This window comes from Cyprinodon tularosa, unplaced genomic scaffold (assembly GCF_016077235.1).
Source record: "Cyprinodon tularosa strain WSP-4 unplaced genomic scaffold, ASM1607723v1 ctg795, whole genome shotgun sequence".
In the NCBI taxonomy this organism is placed as follows: domain Eukaryota; kingdom Metazoa; phylum Chordata; class Actinopteri; order Cyprinodontiformes; family Cyprinodontidae; genus Cyprinodon; species Cyprinodon tularosa.
The window spans coordinates 316,275-340,602 of record NW_024039557.1 but is presented as its reverse complement, the minus strand read 5'-3'; the positions used below and the strand labels follow the sequence as shown (position 1 = coordinate 340,602).

Here is a 24,328-nt window from a genome sequence, read left to right as displayed (position 1 = left end):
TCATGTTGGTTCCTCCATAAAAGTGGCAGAAGTTGATTTGAGCCACAGATACTGGTCCACAGAGGAGGAGATAGGACTCATGCTGTGATATGTTAGGAGCATCATGGTATTTATTCTGCATGTAGAATAAAAACACATGTAGTGTATTAGTGTGTTGTTGTTTTTGTTATGCTTGTATCATTATCTATTGGGTGTCTGGACTCTTGGAGGAATTTCGACTTCATATAAATGTCCCAATCTGCTCTCTGGACCCGAGGGTTTCATGCAGCCACAGGCTGTTGTTCCTACATGGCTAATGATAGCTCTCTGCTCCGGACGCCAAACCAACCCAGAGCATAATGTGCTGATCGAAGAGACAAGAGAGTACAACTCAAATCACATCCCGTTCTAAAGCAGGGATAGGGTTCATCTAGGGCAGAGGTTTCACACTAAAACTGGGCAGAGTCACCTAAAGTTATACTTGGGTAACAGCAGCAATACTTCATCCTATTTTACTCAAATAAAAGCAAAAAGTAGCCTTCAGAGAAAGTGCTCAAGTAAAAGTAAAAAAGTATTTCATAAACGGCTACATGATTAACTGATCTACTGTCTAGCAGTGGTCACAACTGATTTCATATTTTACAAAACGAAGAAAAATGGAACAAAATATAAAGTGATATTCAAATCATGGTGTTTCAATGAATAAGATAGAAACATTTCACAAAATAAAAAATCAGGTAGACTGAACATTATTCAAAATATACTTTTTAAGTCATAAAATCGATAGTAAGAAGAGGTTAAATTATGGTATAATGTTTGCTGCACTTTAACTCAACCTCCAAACGACAAAATCAGCAGATGGAAAAATAACATTTATCTTTATCTAAGCCTTCAACTTGTATGTTAGATCCAGTTCCAACCAAGTTGTTTAAGGAAGTATTTCCTCCCTTACAGTTAAAAATAGAGTGATGTGTGCTTAGACGCCGGGTAATTAGAGAAGAATGTGGAGGTAGAGCATTAAAAGCCCAGCAGGGGAGAATTTTAGTCCAGATGGACGTTTCTCCTTGGTTCTACCTTTCTTATACCTCATCCAAAATACTCAGGTTATCCTGAGCTATCTCTATAGTTCTGCTGCTAAAGGCTTAGACTGCTGGAGGACATAGGGACCCCTTTTTCATCATTCTGTTTCATTCTATCTCTATTCTCCCACTCTGCACAATCTGTTAGTTCAATCTCCAACGTTCTGCTCTCTCTGCTTTTTCTCATAGTAGCTTCATCTGGTCTGTTCCTGTTTGGCTGTGACTCCATCCTGGAGAGAAATATCAGCTGTGCTGCTGCCATCAACACCTTTGTTTCTAGATGTTGGAGCTTGGCCTGTTTTCCAGTGTAGTCCTGTTTCTCTGACTGTGACTAACTGGATGTGCTCTCTTCATCCTCTGACATGGGAGCTGGCTCGGAGCTCGTCTGCCTGGCTGTGTGTTTCCTGGACGGGGCCGCCTGTGGAGCTGGTTGACAGTTGCCTTTTGTATCTATAATTCTTTTTCTATGTCTGCTTCTGTCTCCTTGAACCCCAGTGGGCCTCAGCAGATGGCCGCTCACACTGAGCCTGGTTCTGCTGGAGGTTTCTTCGTGTTCAAAGGGAGTTTTTCCTCTCCACTGTCGCTACATGCATGCTTAGTGTGAGGGATTGCTGAAGAGTCAATTAATCGATGTGATCAACTGGTTTTCCTTCAATAGAAATGTCTGATCTGGTTGAATTAATTTAAATGAACCAAAACAAAGAAAGTGTCTCTCAATGGTGTATTTGGTGCTTTTTTTCTTTCATTGAAGTTAATTTTTATGTTTTGGTTCTTCCCATTTGTTGTGACTCTGAGTTTTGTTTTTATTTTCCATCATATTCAAGCATTCTTTAGGTACTCTCTGCTGCCCCCTTGTGTTTGTTTTCTTTCCCCTTGGATTCCCTCTTTCCAGTTCCACCCACACCTGCTCCATATTCAGCCCATTAGTCCATCCTTTGTTCTGTTCTCCTTAAATACTCCACCTCTGCAGTCACTCAGTGCTGGTTCCTTGTCATTGCTGTACTTGTCTACTCAGCTCGTTTCCCCCGATGTCTCCATGGTTTTAGGTTTGTTTAACATTTTATTTGGATTTCTGGATTTGTACCTCTGTTTCCTGTGTTATTCGATTAAATCTGTCAGAACTCATCTCTGTTTCACTCATCTCTGCATCTGGGTCCTCAAGCAACCTCACCACCCATTGCTGACACTCTAAAGATGGAGGCTAACATGTAGAGTAGCAGCACTTTATAATATTAACACTCAAGTAAAAGTAAAAAGTATGCTGCTGTAAAACTACTCCTAGAAGTAAATTGTTTTTAAAAGGTTACCATGGTAACATCCCTGTAGATCTTCCCCTTCATCATATCCTGCAGAGTCGGTCTTTCACCGATTATCAGTGAATCTTTAACGATGGGTTCACTTCTGAAACATTTACTAAACAGATTCAACCTCTAATTTGATTTATTCAGTAAAATCATCCATTTTTTTTAAAGAAAAGAGTTTTATATGAAGACAATAACAAAAGAGCAGCTGCCCTTCAAACAAAGGACTGATTCTAGAAGAACCTCCTTTATGTCTGGTGGAAGTAGAATAATGAAATCATAAACTCTGCATCAGAAAACACTGAACAGCCAACAGCTGCCTGTCAGATTGAAACGTCCGCCTGAAAGTGAAGAATATTTCTCTGAACTCTGAGGAGCTGCTGCACTTTTCTGGTTCTGAGATCAAAGCGCTTTTTCACTCAGTAGAAACTCCAATCTGGAGAGATGGATAAATGAAGTCTAACCGTCCTCCATCCAGTATGCAACTATTACAAACCCTGCCGTCATCTCCTCAAGGCTCCTCTGATCCCTTTGGTTCCTGGAGTCAATGAGGGGTCAGCCATCTGTCCCCGGGTGTCCCTCAGCTCTTCTTTAAAGGACAGAGGATTGGAATTCTGCAGAGTTTTGTGACTCTCTGTCCCCGGATGATGCTTAAAAGGCTGGTTATCCTCCTGCAGCAGTGAGCTTGATGCAGGTATTTCTGATTTATGTCCAATATCTACGGAGCCCCTCTGATGACATGGTCAAAAAAAATGTTTAATTGTGGCCACGAAGTAGTATTTCGCGGCAACGCAATAAGTTTACCGTGCGCACGAAATACTACTTTGTGGCCACGCAATAAGTTTAACGTGCGCACGAAATACTTATTAATAATATCAATAAATCCGCCCCTGTTTTCATGCTTATGTTAACTGTAATGACTTATCTTGGGCAGGCTGCTATGTAAACGGGCCTTTAGTCCTTCGTTTAGCTATGCTGCGGTTGATAACACTACGCCTTTTCCACCTAAAATAGCGTCTTAGCAACAAATGTCACGTGACTGGCGGAGACCGACTGGGTAAGCAAATCGAGCGCGCCTTAGACCTTAGAGAAGGCGCGCTTGATTTGCTTACCCAGTTGTCCAGGAATGATTTTAATATTATTAATAAGTATTTCGCACGCACGTAAAACTTATTGCGTGGCCACGAACTAGTATTTCGTGCGCACGTTATACTTATTGCATGGCCACGAACTAGTATTTCGTGCGCACGTTATACTTATTGCGTGGCCACGAAATAGTATTTCGTGCGTACGTTATACTTATTGCGTGGCCACGAAATAGTATTTCGTGCGTACGTTATACTTATTGCGTGGCCACGAACTAGTATTTCGTGCGTACGTTATACTTATTGCGTGGCCACGAAATAGTATTTCGTGCGTACGTTATACTTATTGCGTGGCCACGAACTAGTATTTCGTGCGCACGTTATACTTATTGCATGGCCACGAACTAGTATTTCGTGCGCACGTTATACTTATTGCGTGGCCACAAAATATATATATAATATATATATATAATATATATACATGCTTATTTTTCCTTCTTATCTTTTTTATTTATTTAACTCATTTTCCAATTGTGGGTTTTCTCCTGAGTACTTTACTTGTCTTTTATTCTTATTTGATTTCTGCTTAGTGTTCTATATATATAGATACATATATTTTCTATTTGTTTGTTTACCTGCATAAATATATTTGTGTAGAGATGTTGGACTGTTTAGCTTGTAGTGATGAAGAGCTTTGGTATGCATGTGTGACTGTGTGTATTGTTTGTCTCTGTTGTTCTTGGGACCCCCTCGAAAACGAGATGGATCATCTCAAGGGGCTATCCCTTAATAAAAGAATTGAATTGAATTGAAATAGTATTTCGTGCGTACGTTATACTTATTGCGTGGCCACGAAATAGTATTTCGTGCGCACGTTATACTTATTGCGTGGCCACGAAATAGTATTTCGTGCGTACGTTATACTTATTGCGTGGCCACGAAGTAGTATTTCGTGCACACGTTATACTTATTGCGTGGCCACGAACTAGTATTTCGTGCGCACGTTATACTTATTGCGTGGCCACGAACTAGTATTTCGTGCGCACATTATACTTATTGCATGGCCACGAACTAGTATTTCGTGCGCACGTTATACTTATTGCGTGGCCACGAAATAGTATTTCGTGCGTACGTTATACTTATTGCGTGGCCACGAAATAGTATTTCGTGCGTACGTTATACTTATTGCGTGGCCACGAACTAGTATTTCGTGCGTACGTTATACTTATTGCGTGGCCACGAAATAGTATTTCGTGCGTACGTTATACTTATTGCGTGGCCACGAACTAGTATTTCGTGCGCACGTTATACTTATTGCATGGCCACGAACTAGTATTTCGTGCGCACGTTATACTTATTGCGTGGCCACAAAATATATATATAATATATATATATAATATATATACATGCTTATTTTTCCTTCTTATCTTTTTTATTTATTTAACTCATTTTCCAATTGTGGGTTTTCTCCTGAGTACTTTACTTGTCTTTTATTCTTATTTGATTTCTGCTTAGTGTTCTATATATATAGATACATATATTTTCTATTTGTTTGTTTACCTGCATAAATATATTTGTGTAGAGATGTTGGACTGTTTAGCTTGTAGTGATGAAGAGCTTTGGTATGCATGTGTGACTGTGTGTATTGTTTGTCTCTGTTGTTCTTGGGACCCCCTCGAAAACGAGATGGATCATCTCAAGGGGCTATCCCTTAATAAAAGAATTGAATTGAATTGAAATAGTATTTCGTGCGTACGTTATACTTATTGCGTGGCCACGAAATAGTATTTCGTGCGCACGTTATACTTATTGCGTGGCCACGAAATAGTATTTCGTGCGTACGTTATACTTATTGCGTGGCCACGAAGTAGTATTTCGTGCACACGTTATACTTATTGCGTGGCCACGAACTAGTATTTCGTGCGCACATTATACTTATTGCGTGGCCACGAAATAGTATTTCGTGCGCACGTTATACTTATTGCGTGGCCACGAACTAGTATTTCGTGCGCACGTTATACTTATTGCGTGGCCACAATTAAACATTTTTTTGACCATGTCATCAGAGGGGCTCCGTAAATATCTAAGCGTGGACTGCGTTATGTTATTCCACGCCACAACGCATGAGCAGGGCTCGATGTTAACCATCGCCCGCTCTCCCGGGGCAATTAGTTTTTATTGTCGGGAGAGCACAAATTTCATTGCATTTGCCTGCCAGGCAAGTGCAATGATCGCAAAAAAAAAATTATTTATCACTGAAAATTACTTTAAAATCACCGACATTCGATGAAAACGACCCAGAAGCGTTGCCGGCGGCATTTTTGCTGTTTTGTACACATTCTCACGTGATTTGAAAAAGCCGCGTGATTTTCCGCCAGATGGCGCGATTTTTGTCCGGGAATTGGCGCGAATCAGACACATTTTTTTTGACTTGGCAGGCTAAAAAACAACAACAAGGCAAAAAAATGTAAGTACAGTAACACACCCACCACCCAGATAACCCTAGATTAAAAATTATCGGTCAGGGATTAGCTCGTGTTGCTGCATTTATTTAGTCAGGGAAAACTAATCCTGAGTCTGTTAAAAGTCAGGGAATTCTGAAATGATGTCAGACTGTGGAAACCCTGTAGAAAATAAAGCATCTTAAACAAGTGAAAGTTGTTTCGCTTAAACAGAAATCCAACCATAAATTAATGAGCGATTTAAAAAGAAACGAAGTTTAAAAAGTGAAACTGAAAAGCATTTAATGAGTAAATAAAGTATCGTCTGCATATAAGCGTTTTTTCCCGGTTTCTCTACTCACACTCTCCGCTCCACTTGCTGGGATGAAGCATCAGGCGGCTCTTGGCCTCCTCCAGCTCCACCTTCAGCCGCTCATGTTTGCTCCTCAGCTCTCGAATTTGCTGCTGTCGCCTCTCCAGCATCCTCAGCCGGGCGTTAAAGTAGAGCAGGCCCTTAGGAGCAAACAGAACCCGGGTCAGAACCAGAACCCTGCAGAGGCTCTACATACAGGAACAGAGGCAGCGGAGGGATGGAGCGGCAGGAGAGAACGAGGAGCCCCTAACCTGCTCCCTGAGCTCAATCTGTGCCCACAGATGGATTTAATTAGAAGTCAGTGAGAGATAAAATTAGCATTAATCTGCAGTTAATCTGCAGGACGGAGGCTGAGAGGAGGATTAAGGCCAGCTGAGGAGAGCAGGCGACACAGAGGTGGATCACATGCAGACTCTCTGAATCACAGCTGTTTAAAAAAATCACCACATTTTAGGAAGCTCCGTATTCTTCATGTTTTCCTCTAAACACTATTTCTGTTGAAATAGAAAAATTTAGATATCTAAAAAGTGTACTCAAGTACAGTAATGAACTTCTGCCATTATCTGAAAATAGATGTGAGCCTCTTCCTGTCTGCCATCCCTTCCCTGGATGTTCTCTCCCATCAGGACCACTCACAGCCAGTGAAATCATGACCTCAGTCATGAAAGGATGGATTATTTCAAACTAACCTTTTCCACGTCCTGGAAGGGTTGCTGAGGAAGGAAAGACAAACAAACAGTTCAGTATCATTGTCCATTATCTACGGAAGAGGATTAGGGCCACCGAAAAAAAAGAGGTGAAGTTAAATGATTTTTAAATTTTATTTCAGTTCAGTGTGGGAAAAAAGTCAGAATTCTGAGATTAAAAGTCAGATTTCTGAGATTAAAGTCAGAATTCTGAGATTAAAGTCAGAATTCTGAGGAAAAAAAGTCAGAATTTCAATTCAATTCAATTCAGTTTATTTATATAGCGCCATATTCACAACACATGTCATCTCAAGGCACTTTACAGTTCAACCAGATCACCCAGTCAAATTGATACAAAGTTTTCTATCTAAGGAAAACCAGTTGATTGCATTGACTCATTGACTCAAATACAATCCCCCACACTAAGCATGCTTGTAGCGACAGTGGAGAGGAAAAACTCCCTTTTAACAGGAAGAAACCTCCAGCAGAACCAGGCTCAGTGTGAGCGGCCATCTGCCGAGGCCGACTGGGGTTCAAGGAGACAGAAACAGAGATACAAAAAGCAGCTGTAAAAGGCGGCCCCGTCCAGGAAAACACACAGCCAGGCAGAGATTAAAGTCAGAATTCTGAGATTAAAGTCAGAATTCTGATAAAAAAGTCAGAATTCTGAGATTAAAGTCAAAATTCTGATAAAAAAGTCAGAATTCTGAGATTAAAAGTCAGATTTCTGAGAAAAAAGGTCAGAATTCTGAGATTAAAGTCAGAATTCTGAGATTAAAAGTCAGAATTCTGAGAAAAAAGGTAAGAATTCTGAGATTAAAGTCAGAATTCTGAGAAAAAAAGTCAGAATTCCGAGAAAAAAAAGTCAGAATTCTGAAATTAAAGTCAGAATTCTGAGATTAAAGTCAGAATTCTGATAAAAAAGTCAGAATTCTGAGATTAAAGTCAGAATTCTGAGAAAAAAGTCAGAATTCCGAGAAAAAAAAGTCAGAATTCTGAAATTAAAGTCAGAATTCTGAGATTAAAGTCAAAATTCTGATAAAAAAGTCAGAATTCTGAGATTAAAAGTCAGATTTCTGAGATTAAAAGTCAGAATTCTGAGAAAAAAGGTAAGAATTCTGAGATTAAAGTCAGAATTCTGAGATTAAAGTCAGAATTCTGAGAAAAAAGGTAAGAATTCTGAGATTAAAGTCAGAATTCTGATAAAAAAGTCAGAATTCCGAGAAAAAAAAGTCAGAATTCTGAAATTAAAGTCAGAATTCTGAGATTAAAGTCAAAATTCTGATAAAAAAGTCAGAATTCTGAGATTAAAAGTCAGATTTCTGAGATTAAAAGTCAGAATTCTGAGAAAAAAGGTAAGAATTCTGAGATTAAAGTCAGAATTCTGAGAAAAAAAGTCAGAATTCTGAGAAAAAAGGTCAGAATTCTGAGATTAAAGTCAGAATTCTGAGATTAAAGTCAGAATTCTGATAAAAAAAAGTCATAATTGTGATAAAATTAAAGTCAGAATTCTGAGATTAAAGTCAGAATTCTGAGATTAAAGTCAGAATTCTGATAAAAAAGTCAGAATTCTGAGATTAAAGTCAAAATTCTGATAAAAAAGTCAGAATTCTGCAGTGGCACGGGAAGGGGGGTGCTGCGGGGGCTGCAGCCTCCCTCGTCATAGCATCAGCCCCCCATGGTGGGGGGCTGTGGAGTAACATAATATTGTACTTAAAAACATGAAATTATTTATGTATTTATTTTTTAAAAGACTGTGTTTGATATGGGATTAAAATGATGGGCTGTGTATAAGATATAAACTAATGATTCATTATTTTAATATTTCATAAAAAACTAGGCTACTCCCCTGGAAGCTTCCGCCACCTCACATTCGTTTAGGCATGGCCAGCAATAGGCAGCAGAAACGTATTTCTGACTATTTCGAGGTAAGAAATGGTTTTAATTTCCCTATACTGCCGCCGAGCATTTATTTAGCGTTATTTATTTCTTATTTATTTATATATGCTGTGCCTATTCGTCGTAGTCCTGTGGCTGAAGAAGTCTACGCTAGAATAAGGCTGCATATCACTAAATATTATGTCTGTATTAAGCTATTTAGTGATAAAATTTGAAATTAGTAAATTTTTTTTGTGTGTGTTTTTTGTTTCAGAAATGAAATCATTTCCCATATCCATAGTCGAATGGACTTTCAAGACGTTCAATGCTCAGTTTAGGCGATATTTAGGCCATGTTTTATTCAAGTATTCCTGATCCTGTTGATTGGGAGCTGTTGTTTGTTTTGAATGATTAAAAGAGAAGAAATAAAGTTTAAAATGTTCATGCTTTGTTCCGATGCATTTTAAATGGCAGTTTTTTGCGAAAAATGTAGGCCTACAATATTCTGTTAAAAATGTCAGCAACAGCCCTCAACATAATGACGTCATGTGTTTTCCAACCCAGCCATCAGCCCCCCTCGCTTGAAACAGCTTCCAGCGCGCCTGGAATTCTGAGATTAAAAGTCAGATTTCTGAGAAAAAAGGTCAGAATTCTGAGATTAAAGTCAGAATTCTGAGATAAAAAGTCAGAATTCTGAGAAAAAAGGTAAGAATTCTGAGATTAAAGTCAGAATTCTGAGATTAAAGTCAGAATTCTGAGATTAAAGTCAGAATTCTGATAAAAAAGTCAGAATTCTGAGATTAAAGTCAAAATTCTGATAAAAAAGTCAGAATTCTGAGATTAAAAGTCAGATTTCTGAGATTAAAGTCAGAATTCTGATAAAAAAGTCAGAATTCTGAGATTAAAGTCAAAATTCTGATAAAAAAGTCAGAATTCTGAGATTAAAAGTCAGAATTCTGAGATTAAAGTCAGAATTCTGATAAAAAAAAGTCATAATTGTGATAAAATTAAAGTCAGAATTCTGAGATTAAAGGTAAGAATTCTGAGATTAAAGTCAGAATTCTGAGAAAAAAAGTCAGAATTCTGAGAAAAAAGGTCAGAATTCTGAGATTAAAGTCAGAATTCTGAGATTAAAGTCAGAATTCTGATAAAAAAGTCAGAATTCTGAGATTAAAGTCAGAATTCTGAGATTAAAGTCAGAATTCTGATAAAAAAGTCAGAATTCTGAGATTAAAGTCAAAATTCTGATAAAGTCAGAATTCTGAGATTAAAGTCAGAATTCTGATAAAAAAGTCAGAATTCTGAGATTAAAAGTCAGAATTCTGAGATTAAAGTCAGAATTCTGATAAAAAAGTCAGAATTCTGAGATTAAAGTCAAAATTCTGATAAAAAAGTCAGAATTCTGAGATTAAAGTCAAAATTCTGATAAAAAAGTCAGAATTCTGAGATTAAAAGTCAGATTTCTGAGAAAAAAGGTCAGAATTCTGAGATTAAAGTCAGAATTCTGAGATTAAAAGTCAGAATTCTGAGAAAAAAGGTAAGAATTCTGAGATTAAAGTCAGAATTCTGAGATTAAAGTCAGAATTCTGATAAAAAAGTCAGAATTCTGAGATTAAAGTCAAAATTCTGATAAAAAAGTCAGAATTCTGAGATTAAAAGTCAGATTTCTGAGAAAAAAGGTCAGAATTCTGAGATTAAAGTCAGAATTCTGAGATTAAAAGTCAGAATTCTGAGAAAAAAGGTAAGAATTCTGAGATTAAAGTCAGAATTCTGAGAAAAAAAGTCAGAATTCTGAGAAAAAAGGTCAGAATTCTGAGATTAAAGTCAGAATTCTGAGATTAAAGTCAGAATTCTGATAAAAAAAAGTCATAATTGTGATAAAATTAAAGTCAGAATTCTGAGATTAAAGGTAAGAATTCTGAGATTAAAGTCAGAATTCTGAGAAAAAAAGTCAGAATTCTGAGATTAAAGTCAGAATTCCAACTTTTTTCCCACACTGAACTGAAATAAAATTTAAATATCAGTTAACGTTTTTTTTTTTCAGAGGCCCTATTCCTCTTCTGTAATTATCAGTGGTGTCAAAAGTTCACACATTTGTTACTTAAGTAGAAGTATAAATGCTGCAGTTTAAAAACACTCTGGTAAAAGTTGAAGTATCAACTTGACCTCTTTACTCAAGTAAAAGTGAAAAAATATGTGCTCCAAAAACTACTTAAAGTATAAAAAACAAACAGATGCCACTATATGAACTGAAAGCTCAGTTTTTCTATAAATTCTGTGAGATAGGGCCAAGGATGAGGGAGGTCTTGTTGGTCTCCGTCTCCCGATACGCTCTCGCCTGTGTCCACCTTTCAGACATTTCAACATCTTTTTCTGAATCCCACATTGTAGCATGGCATAGACAATTCACGTTAGCAGTTTGAAGAACACCTGCTTGCTTCTGCTGATTTCCTTTAGCTAACCAATGAGTGTTTGCGTTCTATGACTCATCCAATCACACTAGTTTTCACTAGATGTGGGTGGAGCCAATGATCTGCATTGGATGGAGCACATGACGGGAAATAAATATTTAGAAACATTAAACCGAAGCCAAGAGTAAGGAATAACATTTGTTTTACAAATGTAAGGAATATAAAGTACAGATGAAAATGTAATGAGTAGAAGTCAGAAGTAGGAAGAAAAATAAGTAATGGAGTAAAGTATAGATATCTAAAAAGTGTACTCAAGTACAGTAATGAACTTCTGCCATTATCTGAAAATAGATGTGAGCCTCTTCCTGTCTGCCATCCCTTCCCTGGATGTTCTCTCCCATCAGGACCACTCACAGCCAGGAATAATCTGACAGGTTTAAGGGAACGTCCAGGTGGAGGCTCCATCAGCACCATGATGGAAGAGCTGGAGTTTCTCACCTCCGCTCCCCCCGCCGCCTCCTTCTTCCTCTGCAGGCGCTCCACATCATCGATCTCATACACCTTTATCTCAAACGGCTCCTTCAGCGGGGGCCGGTCCACCCACTGACCCCCGGCCTTCCGGCCCAGGGTGGAGGCGTCTGGCAGAGGAGCTGGGATCAGCCTCCGCCTCAGGAAACCTCCTGTAAGGAAGGAAAGGTAAGGGTTAAAGATGAGAACGGTGAAACTTGATTATTATTTTCCTGAAACAAATTCAAAACATTCAACTCTAATGAAATATTGATTCATTTAGTGATGGATTTTAGTGATAGATTTAATCATGATTGATTTAGTTTAAAACAGGATGAGATCTATCATAGAGAGAAGTGAGAAGATTGGTGAGAAACACAGAGAAGATTGTTGGAGCCCTTCTTCCCTCCAAACTGAAGAAAACATCTAGATATAAGTAAAAATGTCTTAAATTAATTGGATTTGCTCCGCATATCCATCTGGAAACCTTCCGTTTAAGTAATTTTGGGAAGGGGTGAAAATACTGTTTAGCTGATTGGCCTATGTTGGTGATAGACGGGCCAAATAAACCAATCAGATCAACGAAGCATATGACGTACTAACAGAGCGACGACGAAGAGGAGCCAATTGATAGATCAAACTCTTGCTGAAACCAGTCGGGAGAAGAGCAAAAACATCTTTTCCTCTGAGAAAAGCCTCCAGATCAGTGTTTTGCTCTTCTTTCAGTGAAGAAATACTCTGTAATTCCGATAAAACTTGCTCGATAGCCACGCTAACGCTAGTTTCATCGGCTGAAGCCGCCATGTTCTTTAGAGTGAACTGTCGCGCTTCTCGTTGCGTCACACCTCAACCCGCCTCAAAGCCAACGCTGATTGGATGTTCGTTTGGTGAACGGCTCCAAATTTTCTTTAACGGAGAGTCTCCAGACTGATTAGCGAGTGAAACCTTGAAAGCTCGCGAGATCAGGATGGTCTCACGAGGCTAGATCCTGGATGTGTTTTATGAGAAACTTGACAACAGAAAACTAAGGTTTTATAAAAATATTTCTCTTTTTCAAAAGGTAAACAGAAGCGTGAGACTTTAAACACACCAAATCCTTAAAACCCATCAGCTGTAATTCCAAAAACGTGAAAGAAAAACGATCCACTGGAGTTCGAGGCTATTGCAGAAGCCCAATAAAGCCTTATTTTTGTTTAGAAAACACGCAAACTGAAACGGACGAACGGGTACACCCCTTTGGAACGGGGGTCGTTTGGCTTTTTGGTTCGTTTGGTTCGTCCGTTTCAATTTGCTTATTTTCTAAACAAAAAGAAGGTTTTGTTGGTCCACTCTATAAATGCCTGGAACTAAACGCTATTTCTGACATTTTGAATTGAAAAATCTTCCTGGATGGGAAGAGAAACGTCATCAAACTTGGAAACTAAGTCCAGTGGATTGTTTTATTTTTTTTATTTTTTGGAATGACTGTGACCTGGATGGCTGAGAATCTTCACCATCATCTGTACTCTTATTCTCTCGTTCACCACTGTCTTCCTGCAGTTATTAGCTGATTGAAAGATGCCGACCCCCTGAAGACCTCAGTTATCATTTTAACTATTTAAAACAAGCAGCTGTCGCTTTGCTGCTGCATAAAAATTAGTTATAAGTGAATCCAAGGCAGCTTCTGTTACTGCTGATCATCTGCCTGCCTGTGAAAGACGACTGAGCCGGCGTCAGGATGAGGGGGTGAGTGTGAGGGTGAGGAAGGAGGGTGGGGGAGTGATAATGACTTTGAAGTGTACGCTGGGAATCCTCATGAAACCTTCATGATGCAGAACTGCTGCGATTCCCAGGCTGGCGCAGGTCAAGCATGCAGCCTTCTGCATGAATCACAATCACCTGCAGGAAGGTGAACGGCTGCGAGCTCCGACGCCGATAACAGGCGTGGATCTGTGCAACAGAGGATTCCACGCGCTCAAACGGCAGAGATGGATTTTACAGAAGCCGCAGCAGCAATCACACCTGTGCTGCTCATTGTGCTCGGCTGTCATCACAATGCTTTAAGCGAGCGGTGACTTTCATCGCCATCTTAACGCCCCGACGGATAGAAAAATCCATAAATATGGTAATTTCTCCATATTTCCTCAGAAGGAGATGAGTTTTATGGCTCTGTTACTTTCTGAGCCAACAAATGGAGTTTCTAAAAGAGGGATCTGACTCTGGCTGAGCATCAAACCTCATCGAAAAATAATTGCCTTATACAGAAATGTGAAATAGCTGCATTAAGGTTCAGTTTCATATCTTTTCCTTTAGAGCATAAAGATTTTCAGAAACATTTTAAATGTCAGTCAGGATTTAAACATTTCAATGAAACCAGTGAGATGCTGATATCTACTGGTTCCCAACTCTAGATATTTCAGAAATTTGAATAAATTATATTTCCATTTTTTTTTGTCCTCACATCCCAGAAATGCACACTAAAGATTCAGACACTATAATCACTTTTTATTATGAATTTCTACACTGGAAAAAAAAAAATCAAAATCTTTTTAAGTCATTTTTTCTAAAAATAAGTGCATTTGTTCTTGAATTGAGGAGATAAAAGAGACATTTTGCCAATGGAACAAGACAATTTAGATTTAAAATAAGAAAACCCAATTGCATTGTCTTATTTCAAACGCATATTATCTAATTATCTTATTTTAAGAGTAAAAATGCTCATTCCATTAGCAAACTATCTAATTTACCTACTCAGATTAAGGGTAAAAACACTTAATTTAAGACATTTTTCCATATTTCTAGATCGTTTTTCTAGTGTAGCATTTCTCTAATTCAGATTAGGTCAAATATTAAAGATATTTGTTTTAGATACAGATCCATAATCTAAACTAGTGTGAAAAAAAAAAAAAAATAATAAAAATAACTAACATTGAGGATGTGGAATGGTCTACTCAAGCCCTGACCAAATCCAGGTATGGAAAACCTGAATTCAGTTCAGTTTATTTCTAAACTGCAATAAATCAAAATCTAGATAAGTCATTTTGTCTTGAAATAAGTGATTTTTTTTCTTGAATTGAGGAAGTAAAAGATACATTTTTCCAATGGAACAAGACAATTTACATTTAAAATAAGAAAAAAACTATTTCATTGTCTTTTTTTCAAGTGTATATTATCTAATCATCTTATTTTAAGAGTAAAAATACTGATTCCATTGGCAATTTAACTTATTTACCTACCCAAATTAAGGGTAAATACACTTAATTGAAGACATTTTCACTCATTTCTAGATTGTTTTTGCAGTGTATTGCGCCAATTCACACCACATGTTATCTCAAGTGAATTTAGAGGTAATTCAATCAAATCATCCAGAGAGATTGGTTAAAAGTTTACTATGGAAAACCAGCTGATTGCATCCATTCGTTGACCTTCCAGGATTCGCTCCTAATACGTTTGCGGGGATTTAATGAATTTAGGGTTAATTATTAAAAAAGTAAAAACAGTAAAGGCCAAATAACCAATTTACTGGTTATCTTAATCATGCAAGAACGTTACTATAGCACAATGACCAAATCCTGGCGTTATCCAAGTCCAACTACAGAGCTGCTTTGCTCTGAAAATGTTCCCAGTGAAATAAGGTTCCTGGCAGGAAGCATGGATCAGCCGGACTATGCTGCAGCTGTACCATGATGCTTCTGCACTGCTTCCACATCAGTGGAACCCTACAATAATCAACCCAAAATCTGTTTCTAAGTCAACTTCAATGTTGCCTAACTCTAATTTTTAAGATTTTAATTTGGAGACACTCCATACAGTATCTCAGTGTCATAACAGACAGTGATAAGCCAGCAAAGGTGATCTCTCAACCAGCACACTGCAAAGAGTGATTTTTTTCTATGATATTGATGGAAAAGTGAATCATTCTTTATTGTAAAACATTGACACAGCTGGTTCTCTCATAGCTGGTTCTCCTCCTAAGTACTTAAAGGTATAGTGGAGGATTTAGCAAATTTTTGAAAAGACCCGCCTTCTCCACAAAAACAATGCACATGCACAACCCTGTACCTGCTCCCAAGAGGGAACGCCTATTAAATGCGTGCAAGGGCGTGCACAAGTTAAAAGTTGCTGTTTACGTCGCTTATACAAGCTTGCTTTCCAAAAGATTTGCAATTTTTCCTCTATGTCAGACTCACCATGGGTAAGTGAAAATGGGGACGAGCACATAGGACGGCCTTACGTAAACATATCACCAGAATGATTGACGATTAGGAGGACCACTTATTTTGATGATCCACGCTGAAAAGTAACATCCTCCACTATACATTTAAGACTGCTTATTTAAGGGTCGTTATATTTTTAGTTCATACTCACCGTTTCCTCTCTTTTTGGGAGATTTGGACACTTTGCCTCGGTTGGACAATGACACTCCACTCTCACTCATGGAGTCATGCGCTGACGAAGTGCTGCCGGTTGTCTCGCTGTCGCGGATCATGCTCTCATATCCACTGCTGCCCCCGCTGTGGTAAAACAAGGCGGTGCGGCCCATGGCAGGAGGAAGCTCTCCACTGAGGATGCTGCTGTTGTCACTGCCGTGTCCACTGCTGTAACGCTGTGGTCTCCGGGGCGGTGTAATCTTGCTATAAGGTGAGGGCAGAGGCTTGTTGACGCTACTCATCCCGCAGTCCGAACTTTCACTTTCTCCAGCCCCCCTGCTGAGCTGCTTTTGACCAGCAGCGAGTTCACTGACCCGGGAGTTAGCTGCCCTGCTGATGACCTGCTTTGTGCCCATGATGGTTCCTCTTCCTGTCTTAGCTCCATATCCAGCTCGGGCAAGAGACTTGCCAGTAGGAGGTAGGTTGGCATTGTGTACAGATGGATTTGGAGAAGAACTCAGACTTTTCGAGCTGCTCGTTGACAACGTTCGGACTTTCAATCCACCAGCACCACGAGAGTTACCATTGCCACGTAACTGCCCTAGTTTGCTGGCAGTTGAAGTGAAAGTAGAAGAAGCTTGCGGGCAGGTGGGGATATTTAAAGGTGGAAGGCCTAGTTTTGGCACAGATCTGTTGGATTTGCAGCTGATCCCATTACCAGCACCATTACTATCTCTGAACACCTCAGGTTTCAGAAGAGTGGACGTTGGACTGTCACACCTCTCAAGAGATCTCAAGCTGCCAGAGTAACTGTGAGGATCTGCTTTGGCCCCTCTTGTCTTCAGACTGGATGTTCTGGCAGAATCATGATCAACTTTTAAAGCAGACATTTTGTGACTGAATGAATCAGCTCTGCGTCTGACAGTGAATTCCTCTTCTGAGGCTGAGCTTTTAGGGAAAGGAAACTTTCCATTTTTGCTTGTTTTTAAGGCACTTGGAGACCTTGTTTTTTGTTCTTGGCTTGACTGTCTGGCAAATAGAGGAGCTGAAGAGATGCTTCCAGATCCAGACTTGGATATCATGCTGCTTTTCTGTCCATTTGCCTTTTTTCCTAGTGATGAATACCTTAACGTCCCTGTCACACCGGCAGATTCTAGATCCCATTGTACTTCAGAGCTCTGAGGAGTGGAAACAGTTCCCAAGGTTGTTGCACCTCTAGTAAGCTTTGGCAGCTTAACAAGAGTATCTCCCCTTCTGCTTGTAGACTTCTCGCAGCCATCAACAACTCTCTGAGCCGTGGAAGACCCTTGTACCTTTGGAGGGCGAGGGACACTGTTGCTGTTTCCTCCGGACCTCTTTGGGGAGATTGCAGCTATGCCACTTCTTGTTTGCTTACCTCCAGAGATGAATTCAACCTCTCTCTGATCTATAAAGTCACTTCCCTGAAACCAAAAGTCTTCCCGTCTGCTGCTGCCTAGAGCTGCAGATGAGGTAGGCTTGGTTTTCCTGGGAAGACTGGAGTGATGGCTGTGTTGGGATATTTGCGCTGAAGTTGAAGTGTTTAAGATATTAGCTCTTACCTTAGAGGGTCCTTTAGGTGTGGCTTTGGGATCAGAGAAAGGAGAAGCCTTAGTAAATGATGGTTTGTTTGGTGTGTTAGGGTCACTGTCCAGCTCTGAGAAACAGATACCGCTGTCATTCAATGAGCTCTTCAGGCCATGCTGCAGAAATGGCTGTCGATGGAATATGTTCGGTGACGTCAGAACAGACGCTCTATCCTCTGCTGTTCTCTCATCTCTCAAGAGAAGCCTGCTGACTGAATTGCTGTCTTGACTTGTTTGTTGTGACCCAGCAGATGAATGGCATTCTTGTCTGGTAACGTCATGCTGAGTTGTGTAAGCATCATACTCATCATTGATGCTACTGATGATGCTGACTGGACGAGAACCTGTAGCTAAGGACTGCAGGGAAGCCTCGGGATTGAAGCTGAGGAGGTTTGAAGGGCGGCCGTTGTCTGGGACAAGGCCAAGTGGAAGCTCCTCTATGACCGTGAACACAAGCTCGTCCTCTCCGTTCAGTTCCACAGGTTGCTGAAGTGTGATTGTGGTCCTGAGAAAGTCCCTATCCAGGCATCTACCTAACAAAGCTGCTCGAATGCCGCTGACCTCCATGGGGTAACTGGTGGTGTGATGGGGCCTCCCCATGTCCGGTAATTCCACAGGTTGACTTTGTTCTGGTGCTTGATAGCTCATACCCACAGGGGGAGTCCTGCTGAGAGCTTCCCCAGAGTCAGATTCTCTCATGGGTCTCTGGGGTAAGGACTGGGGTGACAGGGACTTGCTTACTCCTCCTCTAACTTTCTCTCTTACCACAGGCTCTGGATCAGAAGTATAAGGCTCGCTGGACGCCAACAAACATGGCTGAATGAGGGCACCAAGGAGTTTTTCCCCATCAGCACTTGTCCTTTTGGACGATTCCAATGGGGTTCCAGGTGACGAAAGTCCGCTCTCTCTGTGATCCGTTCCAGTTAAGTTCAGGAAGGAGTTCTTGTCAGGTCTGAGTCCAGTTTGATACTTCACTGCTTGTGTTGCTCTGCTCTCTGTGCTTTGTGGGTTTGGTGCTTCACTTCCATCAATGCAGTCCAGTCTCTCCTGCAGCTCTGCAAACGTGTTGCACTTAAAGTGATCTCCATCTGAACGGGGTGAATCTTTGGTTCGCTTCTTGTTCAATGAGGGAATGATGGGGACGAAAGAAGGCGGGCCCTCGTTGTCGCTCAATTCCCGGTCAGATATTGCTATTCCACCGGGTCCGACGTAAATAACAGTGTCGCATGACTGTTCACTGCTGGAGGAATAGTCAGGATCGTTGGAAAGCAGCAGCGGTGTTTCAGGGTCCAGAGCCACAATCCTGGGGTACAAAGGTTGAACATGTGGAGGTCGATGGGATGTGCCTTCCTCACACGAACTGTCACCCCCAGAGGAACTGGAGGCATACTGCAAATAATAAAACAAATGGTCAAAACAAAAGAATTGCAACCCGTGTTTAAAACAACTGGTTTGTACTCAGGTCAGCGTCCTGCACTGGGTCTGGTACCCATGGTTGTCCGGCGGGTACTCATGTACAGTTATACATAAACAAAATGCAGATACCATAGAGTTACAGCATGAATGGAACTTATTTGTATTTTCTTATTTAGTAAGTCTACATCTTGAAAAATTAGTCGATTCAAAAATATCCAGATAACAGTGGTTTTCAAGCAGCAAGGCAAACCTTCATATTTCAACCAATTTACAGCTCTTAATTTGTGAGCGCAGTGCACACTGGATGTGAGCTTTACTGCCTCTGTTATTGCAAATGGCTGTGTGTACACTTTATGATCACGGCTCAGGTCCTACTTTCCTATTGACGGGTCCATGTGGTCCTGGCTGGGTTTTAAATGGGGATAATGGCGGATACAGTTTTGAAAAATTAGATGAGTGCCAGACTCTGAAAGTATGGCTTGATAACAGAAGTTGGACCTGAGTGTTTCTGGATCTCACAGAAACACAGTTCTCATATTTTTGTGTCTCATATTGGGATGCATGAAGTTATAATACATATACAGAGGAGTCCCTCCAATGAAGAATTAATAACATTAATTAAAGCCAGGTACACACAGTGCGATATCTTTTATTGGTGCACGCAGCTACAGCTCAAACTGTGCGAAACCTCAGGGTTTAAAAGTTCACAGCTCACGATGTTTGTTCTCACACTGTGCGACCCGACACTCTGATGCGATCTACCTGCTCACACTGCACATCCAAAAACCACACGTCGCACTCAACACCGAGAGATGGCGCTGGTCAGACTCGTCAATTTGTAGGAAGAAGAACTCCCTTGTTTAAACATGCACAATGCTCGAGGTTCTGGTAAATCGGCTCGTAGCTCTGCTTCAACAGCAGGATTTGGCCATGAACACCTCAAGAGGGCCGACTGAATTTTAAACATTCTCCCGAACTTACGATTCCTGATCGGGAGGTGGACGAGGCTGAAGGTGATCACGGTTTCATTGCACAGTTTTACTCCGGGTATACTACACAGTGCGGGACACACGAGGAGGCTGAAACTCGGCCCGATCAAAAACATTCTTGCACGACTTGAGAATCGGCCCAAAAAGGGCAAAAAATCGTACAGTGTAAGCCCGGCTTAAGGCACACCTGGGTGTGTTTAGTCCTCTTCTACATTTTTTAAAGCAAACGCGAATAAATTAATGTGTTCCATTTAAATATGGAGGATATCTATTTGAAAAACAGTGATGATATCACGAAAATTATTTTTTAAAAGACCTTTTTACTTTAAACTGGACTTTCACCCCCCCCCCAACGTTTCATTATCACTTCACTGTCACAAGTACAGAGCACCGAAATGAACTCTCCGCATTCAACCCATCCCCTTGGGGATGCAGTGGGCTGCCATTTTCAGCGTCTGGGGAGCAGTGAGGGGTTAAGGGTCTTGCTCAGAGACCCAGAGTGGCAGTCTGTGGGAGTGGGGCTCAAACTCAGAACCTCAGTATTCCAAGCTCTATGCCCTAACCACTAGGCTGCCACTCCCTATTGTTCATGCTGTTGCTTTTCCTGATGAAAAGCTTTGGAAAAGATAAAAAATGTTGGTTAATACCCTGAAAAATAAAGATTTCTGCTTAGAGCTGCAGTCGCAGATTATTTATCTGAGTTAGAACATGTAATAAAGCACAGAGCTCCTAACCACATGATGACACCCATTATAAAGTAGATGAGATAAACATCCATGGCTAATTTCTGAGTAAAAAAAAAAGGACACAATACATTTTGACGAATAACTAAAATGAAGGTTATGTTGATTTTTATCAGCTATATTCTTAAAAGTACATTTAAAATGCTACTGGTTGCCTACAGAAGAATCGTCCTCTAAAACCTGAGTTCTGTCCTGTTGGGAAAATGGGGATTATAAAAAGCATTACAGCAGTGGGCGGGGCACCTCGCAATTTGACTATGGGTACCAACAAATTTGGTTGTTGATTAAACTCCCATGGGAGAAATTAGTATAGTTATTAGCGATTTATATACAAGTACAATTTAGGAAAGGATGTTTTTCCAAAGAGGGACTAAAAACAGGTCTTTAATTTGGGTAAGAGCTGGAAATTGGATTCAGTCTAAAAAATGTATTTTGTACAGGAGAGAAATAATTTCTATCTGCTTATTTAAAAGAAAAACAACATAATAATAATCAATATTAAACCAGGAGAAGGCACAGTAATAATAATTGAACGTTATTGATCACATTGGAGAAATTTTTCTCTGCATTTAACCCATCCCCTTGGGGAGTGGGCTGCCATTGTACGGCGCCCAGGGGCAACCACTTGGCCGCCACTCCCAAAGCGTGGTGTCACTGTGTTTATTAATATATAAGAGAATCAATTTCTCGTTATTGGTTGTCTTTTTTTAAATAAACCGACAGAAGAAAAGAAGCTGAATAAAAAATGAAGTACTTTGGATTTCTTCTTTCTCATGCGGTGGATGCGGGACGCCAGCTGCACCGTGGTCAGCGTCTCCATGTAGTTTGCCGGTAAGTCGGAGATGTGGGCGATCATGGTGGTTCTACAGTTGATGTTGCCCAGAGACTCGCTGAGCAGCATGGTGAGCTTGCTGTCCCTGAATAATAGATCAAGAAAAGCCTCGTTAGACCCAGGGAAAGGGGAAAAGACGCTTCGTGGGCCCCAGAAAACCCCACAGGACCCCAGAGACCGTTCATTACTCTGTGCAACGTTTGGAGTCAGTCGGGCAAAAAGAAGAACTCTCATCTGACATTCATAAAGCGCACTTTGAACTAAACGCCACATGCAATCTCTTACATGACATACAGTATGAAGCTCTGCCTTTGAAGAGACCTGGAGTAAAGCTGGATGAGATTTACATTCTACAGTCGATGCTTTTTATTTAACCCAGAGAACAAAGCTGGAAATGTCATGATTTTAGACGTATATATCTATTATTCTGTGCTATGATCAAATATTCACTTATTTCAGCTACAGGTACACTATATTACCACAATCCCATTTGAATTCTAGGAATCAGCGGTTCCAATCACTCCATGGTGTAAAAAATCAATCCCCTAAGCATGGAGACTGTGGGAAGGAATGGGTCGCTATCAGGAGCTCAGTCAATTCCAGCATAGAACTGTGATAGGAGCCAACTTAAATTAAATACTCCACAGTCAGCTGGTTCATTAGAAAATGGAAATGTTTGTGAACGACAGCAACTCTGCCAGGAAGTGACAGAGCAGGGTCAGCAATGCAATGGCTACAGACTTCCAAACTTCATGCACTGATTGCACACTTTGACAAGTAAAAAGTTTGGTGGAGGGGACGTCATGGTGTGGGGTTCTAATTAAGACATGTACAATCCCATGATCTCAGCCCCCCCCCCCCTTTAATGTGACTATGAAACACAGAATAAAGCGTTGTCCACAAATACGTAGATTTTGGTTCGAATGAACTGCACTGCGTCCTGACCTCAACCTGATAGAACACATTTGGAATTATGATGATGATGGATGGATTGATGGACGTTTATGTTTATGCATTATGTAGATATTTTTATTCAAAGCAACTTACAAAGTAGACATAATCTTACAATGAGATAGGCATTACGGTGAAGGATCTTGCATAAGGGCCAACACGGGCAGCTCTTCCCCTCACAGCGGGGATTCAAACCCGGGCTTTCTGTGTGGAAGTCAGAGGATGGATGGATGGATGGATGGATGGATGGATGGATGGATGGATGGACGGGTGATGGATGGATGGATGGATGGATGGATGGACGGGTGATGGATGGATGGTTGGATGGATGAGGGGTGGATGGATGGATGATGGATGGATGATGGATGGTTGGATGATGGATGGATGGATGGATGGATGGATGGATGGATGAATGGATGGATGGATGGATGGATGGATGGATGGATGGATGGATGGACGGGTGATGGATGGATGAATGGATGGATGGATGGATGGATGAGGGGTGGATGGATGGATGGATGGATGGATGAGGGGTGGATGGATGGATGGATGGATGGATGGATGGATGAATGGATGGATGGATGGATGGATGGATGGATGGATGAGGGGTGGATGGATGGATGATGGATGGATGATGGATGGTTGGATGATGGATGGATGGATGGATGGATGATGGATGGATGGATGATGGATGGTTGGATGATGGATGGATGGATGGATGATGGATGGATGGATGGATGGATGGATGATGGATGGATGGATGGATGATGGATGGATGATGGATGGATGGATGGATGGATGGATGATGGATGGATGGATGGATGGATGATGGATGGATGATGGATGGATGGATGGATGGATGGCTGATGGATGGAGGGATGGATAGATGGATGATGGATGGATGGATGATGGATGGATGGATGGATGGATGATGGATGGATGGATGGGTGGATGATGGATGGATGATGGATGGATGGATGGATGATGGATGGATGGATGGATGGATGGATGATGGATGGATGGATGGATGGATGATGGATGGAGGGATGGATGGATAGATGATGGATGGATGATGGATGGATGGATGATGGATGGATGGATGGATGATGGATGGATGGATGGATGGATGGATGATGGATGGATGGATGGATGGATGGATGGATGGATGGATGGATGATGGATGGATGGATGATGGATGGATGGATGATGGATGGATGATGGATGGATGGATGGATGATGGATGGATAAATGGATGGATGGATGGATGGATGATGGATGGAGGGATGGATGGATGGATGGATGATGGATGGATAAATGGATGGATGATGGATGGATAAATGGATGGGTGGATGGATGGATGGATGGATGGATGATGGATGGAGGGATGGATGGATGGATGGATGATGGATGGATGATGGATGGATGCTTGCATAATAATCCATAAATTAAAGTGTTTAAACATTTCTAAGTCTGTTCAGTAATTCAGTCACTGACTCCTTATAGATGCTCGTCCTTCAGTAACATGGAAGTGACTCTTTAATCAAGCTGAGACCCACATCGTCTTTAAAGCTTCATTATTTCATTCTCACCATTCAGGGAAATCTTCACCATGATTGAAAAAAAGAGACAAAATAAAAAAATGAATCAGCTTAAAAAAACCTCCATGATGGTGAAACAGAGAGAGAGAACAGTGAATCATTCAGC

The 24,328-nt window shown here is 40.7% G+C and overlaps 1 protein-coding gene across 1 annotated transcript in view; it reads right to left on the bottom strand.

Moving 5' to 3' along the window:
- LOC119773971 (kinesin-like protein KIF26A) overlaps positions 1 to 24,328 on the bottom strand; it is a 66,030-nt gene that overhangs the window by 2,981 nt on the left and 38,721 nt on the right. The window contains exons 7-11 of the mRNA XM_038271213.1: positions 21,596 to 21,758; positions 16,088 to 19,082; positions 11,732 to 11,913; positions 6,948 to 6,971; positions 6,248 to 6,398 (exon numbers count right to left, since the gene is read on the bottom strand). Coding sequence (XP_038127141.1) covers positions 6,248 to 6,398; positions 6,948 to 6,971; positions 11,732 to 11,913; positions 16,088 to 19,082; positions 21,596 to 21,758 — 3,515 coding nt within the window. The remainder of the gene's footprint in view (positions 1 to 6,247; positions 6,399 to 6,947; positions 6,972 to 11,731; positions 11,914 to 16,087; positions 19,083 to 21,595; positions 21,759 to 24,328) is intronic.